General features: G+C 38.1%; 1 protein-coding gene across 6 annotated transcripts in view; it reads right to left on the reverse strand.

Moving 5' to 3' along the window:
- LOC107220705 (protein crumbs) overlaps window positions 1-16156 on the reverse strand; it is a 35778-nt gene that overhangs the window by 15604 nt on the left and 4018 nt on the right. For all 6 annotated transcript variants that reach the window (XR_006903603.1, XM_046735864.1, XM_015659390.2 and 3 more), the window contains exons 2-3: window positions 1354-1724; window positions 848-1034 (exon numbers count right to left, since the gene is read on the reverse strand). Coding sequence is in view for 5 of the 6 variants with exons in the window: in XM_046735864.1 (XP_046591820.1) it covers window positions 848-1034; window positions 1354-1724 (558 nt within the window). In the remaining variant the exon portion in view is untranslated. The remainder of the gene's footprint in view (window positions 1-847; window positions 1035-1353; window positions 1725-16156) is intronic.

A 16156-nucleotide genomic window follows, 5' to 3' on the forward strand; every position in this document is an offset into this window, starting at 1 on the left:
CGAGGAGAGAGAATACTGCAGTTTAAAATAACTTCCAAGAAGACAGATTTTATTGAATCTGAAATTCAGTGAGTATAATAGTTTCGTTCCGTACGTTTATCCCGTGATTTTTTTCACAGCTTGCTTTCATCAAACCAGTGCTAACTTCCTGGATAAGGAGATTAATTCGAAAAGAGCACAAATTTCAGAGATTTATAGAGTTTGAACGTATGTTTATGGGTCACAATTTTGATGTTCGAACAAAAATCATGATTATATTTTATAAATCATAAAAATTGTTTAAGGAAAAATATGAACTTATTACTAATTTCTGATCATTTAAAAACACAGTTATGGTGACAGTAAAAAATGTGCGACAACAACTGAACAAATCAAACGAAGCAAAAACAAACCAACACTAGCTCGACTATGCACAACGTTTGACGGAAATAGTAGCTAGCAAACAGGGTGCACAGCTTTGATATAAAATAAATGAATTAATCAAGTTGTCAATTCAACAATTTAAAGTGTCAATAGTGCTGATAGAATCCAATAACTAAGAGCTTCACACTGCGAAAGTACTTTCAACAAATTAAAAATTATGATCAGAGTTCTATCAAGTTGCCGAAGTATCAGTACTTTCACTAAAATTACCAACCATTGCAGTGTTTACATTACATCAAAATTTGTATCCAACGAGGTATTCAAATAATTTGATTCATACTAATATAGGATCCAAATTGATTTGATTTACAACGATCCGCATTCTATGGCACAATTAAAACTACATATTCGTATGCAAACTGCGTAAAATATTCCATTCGCATCTTACAGCAAGCATGGTGTAAAAATTACAAGTATAACTTACAGCCTGCAGATTCCAAAGGACACGTTCCAAATACAGCCCCACTATTAATAGTGGAATTTCGTCTGAATAATATACCAGGTCCTTGTAATATGCATCCTTTAAAACCCTCACCGATTATGAGGGGTTCGTTATCGTTATAGTCTGGCAGATTGAGAATACCCGAGTTGTAAGTACCATTAGCGATCACCTGAAAGTAAGAATATTTTTTTCAATTATGTACTACGGAATTCTTTCGTTAGCGTGTGATTACGTAATCGCATGTTACAATGTCAAACATGAATTGTGATTTCACACATGTACTAATACAACAACAGCTAACACACAACAATCTAACAAAACTTATACAGTTAGCAGTTTGAGTACCACACGCAGGGTTTTGTCGCCATTCTACTGATCCAGCCAAAAACACCAATGGCCTCTGGAACTGTGGCTCCGAAAGTGATTTCTCATGTAAGCATTCGGACACTACTATACTATCCGTTTCAGGTAAAACTTGAATAAGTTACCTGTGTATGTCCGGCAGCGCTGAGGGTAAAGTTGCCGAGCCGGAACAACAAATTCACGTAATGCCAGGCATTGTTCAACAGTTTAGCATTCAATTTGGCTTCGTATCGTTGCTGATTAACAGACGCCAAAAACAGGAGACCCTCTGGAGTAACTTCCAGGCTTATGAAGTCAGGGCCAAAGTGTTGAATGAACAACCTTCCCCCGTCGCAAGTTCGAAAACTCAGTCCGGTTTGCCGATGTACAGATACAGTTGATGCGAGTCTCAGGTATGCCGAACCATTGAAGTATGCTTCTCGGTAATTATCGTCCGTGTCGTAACTGATAGCGTCTTGGGGTGCCTCGAAAGTAGTTACCAGCAAACTGGTAAAAACTGTAACGCGAAAGAGAAGAATTTTCGATTACTTACGAGTAAATCATTTTTGTTGCGAAAATTTACTATGCATATGAAAAGGACTAACCACCTTGTGGCCAAAATAATAAAACCATGGTCACAGCTAGTGATACGGTAATATGATGAATAATTTATTCTGTACAGAAATAACGCCAATGGCAGTGCATCTATCTGTATTCCACCTTCGATCTTCTATAAGCCTGCCTTGAGACTTTGTAAAATTATAACTGTCGTCGCATTCTCATAGCGTGTAGATATTCATGCAAATGATAAATTTACAAGTTTCTTGGCGGACGATCAAGTATGCTTTCGTACAAAATTTAGAATCCCGCAAGTGTCTCGCCAGTCTCAAGGATACTCGACGCACTTGAACCGCTGAAAGATTGACTTCTTTTTGCCCAGACTATTCAACTGGCAAAGCATAATGAGGCAATTATTGTCGATCACAAGAATTGTATCTTCTCGAATATTCTATCAAATAGGAATAAAAAATTGAAAAGTTATCGCCTCTTGAAAGAGTGATATTTCCTTACTGTTGGCAGAGGCCATTACACAGCGTCATTTTGACTGTAAAAGAAGTTTATTTTGCAAGCAAACGCATTTTATACGTTCAACCGAACTGTATAATCACTTACATAAAAGTTTAAACCTGATTTGCAAGATATATATCACTTGATTTCAAGAAATTATAAGTAAATTCCGGCTATAACATCAAATGTACAAATTTTCTCAAATCCTGTCAAGATAGCAAACAATTCAAGCTTCCGTCTCAAATGATGTTACAGTTATCACGTGTATAATATTCACAATCAGTGTGTAAGATAAGTGTGCAAGGTATGTTTACAGATAGATTATGTAATCGAGTTGCAGTGTAAGTGATATGATAACAAATACTTATCAAAGTGGCTCCTTGGTTTGTTGACATTTCAATTACCTGTTCGGTTGTCTGACCATGGCAATTATCATTGATAAAGTCGAATACTACTCGTATCATTTTTACTGCAGGTGTAATGATCAGATTAAATCTTACTTGACCACGTGCGTAGATATAAGGATGATACCTTTTGAGACAATTGGAATGATTCATTTTGCCGATAACTCAGAATTGATTTTATGTTCGTAAAATCTTTCGTTATCGCTGAATATAAATCTCAATACTTCGCATGTATCTGTTGATAAATAGTAATAAACCTGCAGAGATTGGGTACAATATACATTTAGGATATAGCCTGCGATGTATTCTGAAATCAACGAAATTACACCTCCCATACCGAGTCCAATATACTGGTGAATAATAATTTTAAGGTATAACATGGCAAAAACCTAATAGGTTTAGAACAAATCGGGGACTACATAAAACGGTTGATTAATAAGTAATAATATAAAAACAGGGATCCAAAGTTTTGGCTGACATACTACAAGTATGATCGTTTTTACGTAACTCAATGTCCATATAGAATTTCTTACATATGCATTTTTGCTAGGAAGCGGATGCGCATCAAGGCATAGAGCCATAGAATTGTTTATAGTGAGCATACTAAATTCAAGCTGTAACAAGGCGCACTCCGAACGGCTACCTCCTGCAACAGCAATTAAGCAAGTCAGCATTTACGATTTCTTGCAGTATGTACTCACAACCGGAGGAAACTTCAAGTTTTTCAAACAAATCAATTTATAAGCGAATGTCGTATTAAATGTTTTTCCAGGGATACACAATCTTTAGTCGCAAATACGAAAAGCAATCGAATAATTGCTTTGATATTGCAAAGAAATTGCACGAGTGAAAATATACCTAGAAATGTGTAGTACGAAATATCTGTATTGCTTGACTGTTATCAAGCTCAATGAAACAATACCTTTTTCGTGATATTATTACTATAAATACCTATTCATTAAATTTACTAAATCTATTCGATGGATGAAGTGCACTCAACAAAACAGCGTCTGTAGAAACACCGAAAATCTATTCTCGCAAGAGATATTAGATGAGCAGTGACTCGTACAGGTTTCGGCCACCTATTTATTAAAATCAGCACAACTGTATCATTAGTCGTCAAAACACCGGTCACAAAGTTTAGACAATATTCAAAAGAGCATTAGTTTTTTTTCTGGGATTCTAGGGGACCATAAACTTATTACAGAATAGATTTGTAGCCAGGTGTTTCGACTGATTAACAACTCAGGAACTTTAAAAGCACGATTAAAAAATCATAAAATTAATCGCCACGACAATGAGACAAATGCGACAATATTTCGCCAGTTTTCGGGCACATCTTTTGAACCATTTATCGCAGAGACTCACGATCAAGACTATTTTCAATGAGTCTACAAATAACAACGGCGCATTCAGCTGCGTCGTTGTTTGATACTGCATTCAATTTATGTACAGCATAAATTACATTCAAAGCATATTTTTTTCAATGCTACAATCGTTGAAAAATCATTTCGCAGTCCTTACACAATTATTTCACTGTCTATAATAGGTCTGACATTTGTCAATCGCAACAGAATCTTTCAAATTTGAATGCCAACATTTTTCGTTCAAGAAAGGGCTAAAAGAAAGGTCGACACGGTGTTTGGTGTGTCGTATTACATATTTATAAAATATTATACACACTATATATATTACAACCCTCAAATTTACTCACGGCAGCACAACTTTATACGTCAAGATTAAAAGAATTGCCATTGCGTGCCTTCATGCCCGGCTAACGCGTGATCTTTTAAATTATTTATATCGCTTATCGTTGCTTCGCGTAAGGTTGTTTTATATATATGTCTACTATAATACGGCGTGGTAACGTGATCGTATGCATAGGTTTATAATCAATGCAGCCAGATCCACTGAGTATGCACAACTCACATGCTGCACGTGTGCGGGGTAAACCTGCTGCATGCAAGCGTTCTGTGACATACGCGTAGCCAAGTAAGGATACACAATCTCCGGCAGTTGAACACTCCACTCCAAAGTTACATGAAATTTACAGCAAAGCCATACACGGTGTTGAGATCCAGTAAACAGGGATTGAAATTGGCGTCTATAGTATTGAAACGCACGGTTTAACCAGAGTGTAGACAAAGTGCATCTTCGCTTTATTGTTCGTTACAAGTTTACTATCTCGCACCTATTAAATGTACGCAACATCATTGCAAGTATTAAAATTACTTTTTATCCGTATAGTTTTTCCGCCGAGATTTAAACCCTGTTAAAAATCCTGCGTCGAGTATGAGTTACGTTACAATGGCAATTGAATACTTACTGCTAAAAATTTTTCCTTCGTTTCAGACTTGATTTCAGAATGGAAAGTCGTTAGTGTCAAATACTACGCGGATTAAAACCGTGACAGAGGAAGATTTTTTTGCTATCACTAAATCGCAATACATAGTGAATTGGTATAAAGCAGATATGCCGCTTCTTGATTTCTTCGTTAGATGAAAATGTATTGAAGTTTTGTTGTTCAGCATTGCATACAGAATAGCAGTGTTTTAAGCGCTTTATCACGTTTGCGAAACGTGGACTTGGATATTTGGAGATATATACGATAACGTCGAAATCGACCAGGGCATCTTCTTAAGGCACAGGTGAAATAGAAAAATAACAATTTCACCGACATGGAAGATGAAAAAGTTCATACGACTGGATGAGCACACAAGCATCGTACCGGAAAGATAACAACCGAGACTACTACAACATCGTGGAAAGAAACTGCGTATAGTTTGCGTCGTAGTTAGCTATGTATAAATTAAAAGGAAAGCGGAAAGACGTTCGGCACTGTTTATATACATACATACATATGTGTAGGCAAAAGTCAGGTTTAAGCGATAGGTGCCTGTCTTATGTTTTGCATGGGCGTTACGGGAAGTCAATTTGTGTCAAGTGGTGCAGATACGAGAACAGACACCAGGTGTATTGAAGTTAAAACGTCTCTTGACAAGGCCTCGACACTGCAAAGCAAGTTTTGTAAAAACTCGAAAAAATATGATGGTTAATACGTACAAGTAGTTATTCGATTATGATAATAACAGACTGTACAATGCAATAATCTGGTTAAAGTATCAACTGCTACAGCTGAATTAAAGGCTACAGCGACATTTGTTGGGTACGTCATGTAATGCCGATACGTGAAACAAGAATGCTGAAAAAGAGCGTTGAGGAATTCATGAAAAGAGACCGTAATGCGGTGACAGATGGAAAAACACGATATTTGCATAGAATGCATCGCGATATCAGAGCGTCGCGTCGGTGATCCACCACAAAGTATAACACACCCTGAATGCATAGATATAAACGGGAATTCGAGGCTTTGCATTGAGTGTAACTGCCGATTCCATGTAACCGTAAAAAAGTGAAAGAATCTTACACTGCCTTACCCGATCCAACCTGATCTAGTACGCACTTCGTATAAAGGAGCACAATGTAAGTACTTTGAATTCTCGAGATAACAATCCTGCTTATAGATAGCGTTACAGCTATCGTACATACCACTTCAGTGCTTTGCACGTTTGTACTACTACGCAACATACGCACGTGCGAATGACAAAATTTGAACAGTTTTTTACACTCTTCTTACCAATTCTGATATAAAAAAAATAAAGAAATAAAAAAATTTTGACATCGTTTCTACGTTCCGCAATTCGTGACTTTTGTGTATTTTTACGATATATCATTACACGTGAGGTTTCGGCCGAGCGTTATAAAATTGCGACAAATAACTTGACGTGAACTACACGTATACCTAAACCTGGTACCCAACTACGAAAGTGTACAAAATGGGTATAACGGTACTTGAATATCGTAGGGTCTCTGCAGCAGGGACAATACAGCTCATGCATACAACCTGAGCTGCAATACTTGCAGTACGTAGATTCGTCCACACGTATAATAAGCACGTGTACGTGTACCTGGTCCACGCCTACGACGTGCATTCATACCTGCACACGGTATACCTTCGACTATCACTTTAACGAACGGTCGTGCCTTCGATTTAGGAAACTGTAATTAGGGACGGGACGGGGGGGGATGTAGATGTAAAATATGTAATACCATCACACCCCAGTCTAACACGCGTGAATGCATAAGAATTGTGTATACATGAGGTGCAAGTAGGCGCATGCCTACGTATTACACGTACGAATACTATTTCAACGTTGATGCATGCTAAAACGGAATTACACGCAGGCAATGCGATAGTGAAACTTGACGAGAACTTCTCCGCGCTTGCATACAAATTAGTATGGATTACCGTACACATACCGTAATAATCTGAGGAAGCTGTGTATACATATATGTATGTATATACATATAGATTATATTACATTATACACACCCAAGTGCACATGCATTGAATAGTTTTATTTCATTGGTCTATCCGGCGAATTCACGCCGCGTTTTTCGTCTACGTAAAGTAACGAAGCAAATGCTGAAGCGAGTTTGATGCTAAAATATCGTTATTGTGAGGTATAGAATGGCACTTTGATTGTCAATCAAAATGACAGTGGAACGAAGTCAAGTGCAAAATCATCGTTAATCAATTCATAGTAATGTCTTGGATGAATATAGGTGTTTAACGGGTAGGGGAGTTTATTGGTACGCAAAAAGCTCAATACCATTGGTACGAAGCTTCCTCAACTGATTTTGAATCATAGATTCCCAGTTTCCTCGTTCTCATCCTTTCTGCAAGAAGCCTGACTCAAGCAGGTATGAGGACTTCCCAGGTGGCTCGACGATCCTGACAGAGAAGCACATGTAAGAACCCTGGCAGGAATTGCAGGATTTTAATAACGCTGCTGTTTCCTGAACCGCTATAAGGATACTACCTACGATTTGACTTGGAAAAGAACACGTAAATTTTTAATATCTTCGATGATTGGCACCGCATGAACGTGTCAATAATTTCTTTCTTTTTCGATTGATTCTTCTCGATGTCGTTTCTGGTCAAGAGAGTCGGTCCGCATACCGTGACAATGACTTTTACACGCATGCCTTGGCTTTAGAATGGCATCAGAGGTGTCAGGTGAGCAATCGCCACAGTTCCAGAAATTGGTGAATTGGAATTTTACCGATTGATTCTTCGAATAATTCATGTTTGCCATTACTTGTATGATAAACGATATTTTTTAGTTACTATAATCCTCGCTATAATCTATATCTTTTGTCGGGCTATAATAATAGTGCCAATAAACTCATTTTCACCCGCATGCTGCTTTATATTTGTATCAAGGACCCAACTAATATAAGTAAAACATAATTCTTCGTTTAAAAAATTATTCAACAAAATATTATAATTCGGTCAATGATCAGATTTTGTCTATTAATAACATCATCATTCGGGTAAGTTTTTGTTCAGCGTAGCGTTAATCTGTTTGATTGCGGCATGAAATTTTTTTCTTTGAAAAATTTAACCATTTCGTAGTACAATAAACCTCGCGGCGCTTTGAGTTTTCTTATGTCATGTTCGTTGTTAGAGGTTTCTGTTCTACATATTTACATCGAAATATAACGAATAGGCGTATTTTGAAAAGTACGAGCTTATATTACTAATTGTAAATTGGTATAGACCTGCGTTTATCTGTATATACTCATCTAGATTCAGGTTCAGAGATAAATCCACAGCGTATACATATATAAATATATAATGTATACTATACATACGTGCCCAGGTAAAGGGAGACACCGGACTGTGTCGACGTCCATTCATACCGGAAGTGACGTCATTTTACCTTGCGTTGCATTTATATACATGTATGTACTATACTATACATACCCATACAAATATACACCCACAAGTTATACGCATAAATGCAAGAAAGGAACAGTTGGCACATAAGATGCGTTACATTACCGCACGTAATACGTACAGTGTACAATATATAATGCTATAATTTTACGTTGCTTGCACAAACCTCGTTGCCTTGGTAGTCTATAATTCATTTCACTTCGTATACGCGATACATGCTGTATTAACTTCTATACGTTACATACGTATACATGTAATATTTTAATATATACAATACGCATAATATGAATAGGAAAAAAGTTTATCTGAAAATGTGAAACTTTGGCACAATCATTGAATCTGACATTTAAGAAGAGTTTTCCTCGTGCGACGTATAATGCTATTAAATAATTCCGTGATTCTTGAGACGTGCGCATTAATCAATGATCACGATGTGTCATAACGAAGCAATGCAGTTCCGCCCAACGAGTGCCGCTGCCGCTGTTCATTTATCCCGCTCCAATGCTTTATTTTCACAATCGTACACATGTGTACAGATCCGTAGGGCGCGTATGACGAAACAACATGCAGCCTAAAGTTGCTCGCGTACAACTTACGCGTGCAGCTCTCTACACCTACCTGCACGACTACGCAACAAGGCATCATACTCGGATAGCTGGATATGACGCGTTCTACGCAACCGGCCAAGCATTGAAGTCTCCGAACCCGTTTTCCGACTTCTCACGCAGCCGGTCGCAGTTTCTCTTTAACCAATCCGTCGCCGCGTGGTATAAAATACTATACGTACGTACGTACCTACGTTACAGACTTGGCGTCTTTGTGTGCGGCATATCCGCCCACAACAACGCGACGGAGATACAAAACTGTTGAACGTGAGATGCGCAGTGGATATATTATGAATATATGCGTAACCCTATAGGTGCGTGCATGCGTGTGTGTGTGTGTGTGTGTATACACGCACGCATAACGAATTTTATATATCGCGAGCATTATGTTTACGCATTTTTCCATGCGTGTTTTCCGTACATAAAGTACTTGTTTCTATGACGGTCGAGTTATTCTGCGAATGCGCATGCGCGGAGTACTGAAAATACCACTTTTGAGTCCTAGGAGTTAAAAATTGTATTTTTAGTACTGCGCGCATGCGCCGTTGCGAACAAATCTGCACATCACGCGATCCTAACCTCAATTTCGTGCTTCGTGAAAAAAAATTCGCAACATACTCTTGTACTAAGAGTATTTTCGCCTCCTCGCGTATTTGCAATATTTGTCTTCGGCTCACCAACGACTCATATTACAAACTTACGTTCGGCCCGAAACGACCGAATTGGTCTACTTTTCACACAATATACTACGACCTATACAAGGAAGACTTGCATTACATAAACTGCAACCTTTTTACTCCCAATTTTCTATCTTTTTAATTTTTAGCGCTTTATCTCTCCGCTTTTCTGTATACAGCTATTGTTTCATAGCGCGTGTTTCTGTGTCGAAACAGTGTACCCAACACTGTTTGGGTACACGCAGTTTGGGGCGTCGCCGTCATACGCGGCATGTTACATATTCAGCTATATACATGTATACACTTAACTCTGGCGGAAAATCGAATTGCCTGCACTGCAGGTGTTTTAAAGACACGAATAGGAATAGTCACGAACCGACAGACCGAGGCATTCGTTGCACGCTGAATGTTGCTGTAGCGCTTGTCGATTCGGGAAAAACCCCCGAGAGTCGTTTTGAAAAATACATACCATAGATATATACCTATAAGGGAAATACGGTATATAATATATATGCACAAGTGTTTATCGCAGCTGAGTTGCCCGGTCACGATCGGAGGACCATCTGACGATTGTGTGAAAAAGGAGAAAAAGTGACTCATATCTCCGAGAAAGAGAAAGAGAAAGAGAAAGAGAAAGAGACAGAGTCAGAGAGAGAGAGAGGGAGAGAGCCTCGTGAATTATGTTTATATACTCTATTTCTAACGTCATTATTTCGTTCCACGGCCATAAATTATATTTAATCAATTACTTCGCACATGTAGGTACACTTAAGTAGCTGCATGTTTAAATTGTACATATTATGTTACATGTGTACAGAGATAATTGGTACACATCGTTTATAGATAACATTGGTAAATATACGCGCACTGAGAAATCTAGTTGTTGCAATTACACAAAAATCTAAAAAAACAAATCATCAGCTATAAATATTGAAGAAGAAAACCTGACCTTGAAGGATCCGAATGGTGCAGTAAAATAATCTCATGGCCACGTATTCGTCGTACCACAAAACAACTAATCGAAGACTCCAAAATTTGAACATCACAAGAGATAACATAATTATTCCAATTTCGGTAACTATTATACTTACATGTAAGCTTGTTTTATTCGTTATAAATCGATAAATGGTAAGCCACGTGACGAAAAAATTCATCGAGAGACACAATTATAACTTGGCACCATTATATACCAACCAGTCGAGAAACTATAATCGCATAGGTTTGTGAGCATGTTGCATAACATACCAAGTCTAGGCGTGTAAATTATAACCTATTGCGAGAAGATAAATTAAAGATAAAAAAAAAAAAAAAAAAAAAACGAATGAGCACAGAATCGGAAGTGGAAATAATTATGCAACGTGTTAAAAAAGTGTGACCTTACAACAACAATATATAACAGCACAGAGAGAAACTACAGAGAGTCTGCAACTATAGTTACAAGAACGTATGTAAGAACAGAAGAAGACAATTGTACGGCATTTGCAAACGTACAAGATATGTATAGTTACGCCAAGTTGCACCGCGGCGATATCCGAGTGTGTATCTATACCCACACGTTGTACACGCATTCAAGTTCTTCGACTTCGTGAGCCGTACATTCACACACGGTATAACACGAGTTGAAGGCAAAGGAGCTGCGCGGATCCGGTCGGAAACTCTATGATCGCATCAAACTTGCGGAGGATGATGACTCACGAGCCGGCGCGTCTTTCTTCTCGAAAAACCAACGGCATCCGGAGAAGGAAATATAAGCGAGTAAAAGAGGGAGGAGGAGAAGAAAAAAAAAGGCGGAACAGGATTCGTTACGTGAAACGAGATCCTCGAGCGTTTGAACCCTCTGTTGAACTTTGGGCGGACCGTGGAATTCTGCGGTGTCGTTGTCAACTATATACAATACTATTATTATTATTGTTGTTCTTGTTGTTGTTGTTATAGGTATGCGGTTATTTCTAAAACGCGGAGGGAGACCCGATAATTGGAGCACCCTAAATTCACGTCTCAGTCACCACAATATACAGCACAGGTGTAATGTCCGGGGTTAAATGTCGTAACTTATAGCTGTACCTCGCCTAAATCCATGCGGTAATGAAGCGTTAGGGAGGGAAAAGTTTTACAACATTTCTGCATAAGAGGGAATACAATTTTGAAGAAATTGAATTTATTAAGTATTTCTGTCCTCCTTATCATACGTTTTGGGAAATATTAACGTTTTTCAATTAATTCGTACAAATGTGAATTTGAAAATTTTTTGAAACGCTAAAATGCGTTGTATTTTATTTATTTATTTTTTTTTTAATCCAACGCGCGTACAAGATTCCGGTGATTTTGCAATGAGTAGGGTTATTATACTTCTGGGAATTTGGGCGGGTAATTATTTTTTTTTATCATACGCACGAGACTCCGAAACACGCAAAATAAAAAAAAGTTGCAAGTGACGCGCACTGTAAAGTTCGAGGGTTTGTTGCTCAGGCCTAGCCATCGGTACTTGTTAGTACGTATAAGGATGATGTTAGCAAAAGTGAGTATTATCCTGGTGTGATATAAGAAGGGGTAAAATTTATCAACCAGGTGAAAACTCGATTCTACGAAGCTTTGAACGTTGCAAGAAGGCGGAAGTAGCAGCGAAGGCTCGAAGAGAGATTAGGTTAACTAAGTGTAAACAAGATGCGGGAGAGACCTTCGTTACTCCTAGAGACGGAAGCCTTGGAAATGTGTTTTGTACCAGGTAACACGGAAAATGTCGGAAAGTAACGGCCCGGTTCCGTTGGTGCGCCTGCTGTAGGTAGGCTTGAACACATATATCATAATACTACTAGCAAATTGGGAAAAGTCTTGTATAGTTTTCAAAACTATTTTCAGTAAAGTTTCAGATAAAACAATACCGGCGAATAAGTCGATCTCGACAGCAGATTTGCAAACATATAATATGTCCTATAAGAGGCGCAAAAGATTGTAGTACATGAAATTTATCCAGATAAGAGAGGCGTGCTTTTATTATCGCGACTACCTCGTCAGTCCTCGTAAAAAAAAAAACTTAGCGTAGGTTCTAACAGTAAAGAAGAATGCATGCAAGAGATAAGATGCAGTGACTTTGAAGCTCAACAATCGCTGCATAAAGTCTTGTTACATAACTCCATGCGGATATCTATTATATTTACTTTCATACGCATGCATATGTACAAGGTTGCATGCGATACGTGGATTCGAATTTCAAAAATGGTACATCGCACGTGCTCATTGATATCGTCCACGAAACACGCGCGGCGCGGTGAACCAAAAAGTATAACGTTCGACATAGTTATACAGTCATGAATATTGTATAGAAGAATGATAATTTATAGTAAGCAAACAGTTTATAACCGGACAATGCAACGCGTCAAAAATTCAATTCCATAGAGAGCTTTAATTCTACTCGCATGCAGTTGACCTAGATAGACATTCACATGTATGTAGGAACTATTATGTGTACGCACATGTAAGAAGCGTTATACAGGTACACTAAGCTCGTGGATATATGTACGATCGATATAATCTATTTAAATTACTTCCGTGTGTGCGGCACCTACAAGTGCGAAGATATATATATATATATTCGAAATCAAATTATATACCTGCAGTGCGCGTACTCATCGTATTTTCATGGTTTATATAAATTTAAAACTTGCATCCAGCTGCTCGTCGTATTTTTTATCTTTATTTGATTTATCCTCAACTTCAAGTTTTTAATACGCTTTTTCTTTTCAAGTCGCAGAACGAATAATATCCGTCAAGCATGAACTCGGTTTACCCGTTTATATATGTATATATAATATATAGTTTGCTATTTGAGCAGCCTGACAAAATCAAGGATAGCTTTCTACGCGAACTATATAAGGCTCGGCAATAGCTAGTTTGAGCAGTGAAGATAATCCTCGATCGATGTAACGAAGAGAAAGAATTCCGCGTGATTATTCATTTCAATACAACTACCGTCAATTTTCCACGATCAATGAACTAGAATGCGTAACGGATCAGAGTCGGTGCAACTTTTACCCTGAGTGATATTGCGTGAAAAGTTTGATAAATCGCCGACGTTAATCGTTTAGTTTTAAAAATTACGTTTTCTATTTGAGAAAATAATTAGGCCGTGACTGAATCCGTAGTTGTATTTTCTCCATTCATCAATCTTACTTGCGTAGCATTAACGTCCGATGATCGCAATACTTTGCAAAGGTACAATAATAAGTAGTATAATATAACGTCGAGAAGTATACTTACAATACACTTCTACAGGTTTACATATAGACTTCGTATTGTTATAGTCATAGGCCACGAAGAATATCGCGGTATTTCATTTCTTCCTTGTTGTCTCCGAATTGTTTATTAGTGTAATATTCGAGGAATTTTCAAGTATTTCACCAACAATAAAGACGCCGATATTATACCGGAGAAGACCGTTCGTCCGTTCGTTTGACGTCCGTGTCCAGCTGTAGCGAATGGCGAAAGAAATTATTATTGTTCAGCGTGTATAACTGCCTTGCGGTATTCCTGCCGATACAGCCGTGGTTCTCAATTTCAAAAGCAAGACTTGCTTCTTTTTTTCATACCTGTACAGCTCTCGCTAAATCCTCGTCAAGGCTGCACCGTTGCACAGTGAGAATGAATGAGTTCCATTCTCCGATCCGAACGATCACTATGGGGGCATAAGGTAAGCGTAGATAAGTGTGTCGCTACTGCAATCCGATCGGAATGCATTTTCCAGATATCGCATAAATGATATGCATGTATAAGCCCGTACGAATCTCTTCAAGATAATAGCAATAATATGTTGTACAATTCACATTGTTCCGCATTCTTGACTTTTTCAAATTATGTTTACACATCGCACATCTCCTTCTTCCCATGAAAACAAAACATTAGCTTCAAGAATAAGAAAACCTGGCCTACAAGAAGGAACGGGATCGACGATAAAGTTATTTTCGTTCGCTGATAACAATTTAGGCTTGCGTTTATATGGTAATGTTAGCGAAACAACAAGATCGATATGTTTTTGAGATGTCAAAACGCTGATTGTGAGCGAAGGTTCGATAAAAGGAATTTTATTGCAATCGCGACATTGAGCGTGAATTTGTTTAACTATTATTCTTTTCTTTTTTTTACCATCGGAACCAGTGTTCACATTTTTGTTTTTCTAGAACAATTGTGAACGCGAACGCAACAAGATCAGCTTTCATTTTTGCGCAAATAAATTGCATCACAAAATCGCTTTACAGCTTCTGTCGCATTTACGTGAGCTTTACTGTTGCCATTATTATACGCTCAGTTACGCGTAGAAATGTACAGTTCCAGGGTCTCGTACCCGGGTTCGCATCTTCTTGGCCAAACCAGTAATATTCCAAGAAAGAGTTTACCTAGGCGAATCGCCGTACATGCACAGCGAACAAGTGGCGAAAATAGTAACGAGCAGCTCTGTTGAAACGGAACTAATTGCAACAATTCGGAAGTTCAACGAAACAAAATCGAATTTCATAATTCTCCCATGCAGCTCGAGTGATAGACCAGTAGTGCACTGTAGGCAGTGACTATTCTTTTATTTTACCCAAAGAAGAGCTACTTTGTTTTTTCTAACGGTGCTTCGAAACTCGCCTGGAAGAGATCGCCGGTCTTGTAGATCACTGACCGATTAACCGCAACGAAGAAGAGACGGAAAAGTCGGTGCTTCGTAAAACGAGGAATCTGATGCGAACGAAAGACTTTGCCGAACCTAGTGGGGAGGTTTCTTTTTTTATTCATTTGATCGAGTTTCGATTATTTACTACCATGCTAAGTGATAAGAGAAAGAAAAAGAAAAAGAAAAGAAAAGAAAACGTAATAAAGAAAAGAGGAAATGATCAACCGAGTGAAGCTTACAAGGCATGCACTGAATAATTTGTCAATGAAATTCGTTTGATTAAAAAATAACGTACATGACTGTATTCTTGTACTACGCGTCGGTATGTACAATGCGCATACATATGTATTATATACATACTGAAGGGCTGGTCCTACGCTTTTCATTGTTACGTGCATTGCAGCCTCAGCGTATCGTATTTGAATGGAGCGAAGAAGTCAGGCTGACACGACGCCGGTCGCTCCTCTTCTACTTCGATATTAAATTATGCAAAAAGACCGCGCCTTTCATTGTGCCACAATCGTCTATCTCTCGGCATCGAGACTGAAATTAAACTCTCTCAAAATTAAGAGAGAGGGAGAAAAAGAGTGAGAGAGAGAGAGTTTCATCTTTGTGGAAGGAAATTGATAAAGAATCTAAATAAGACTTTGAGGAACTCGATCTTGAACGCATTTAAATGAACCACCAAACAAACATCATCATATTCAAATGAAAGCGAACTACAAATGAGTCGTCAATAATT

The sequence above is a fragment of the Neodiprion lecontei genome, chromosome 3 (genome assembly GCF_021901455.1).
Source record: "Neodiprion lecontei isolate iyNeoLeco1 chromosome 3, iyNeoLeco1.1, whole genome shotgun sequence".
NCBI lineage: Eukaryota > Metazoa > Arthropoda > Insecta > Hymenoptera > Diprionidae > Neodiprion > Neodiprion lecontei.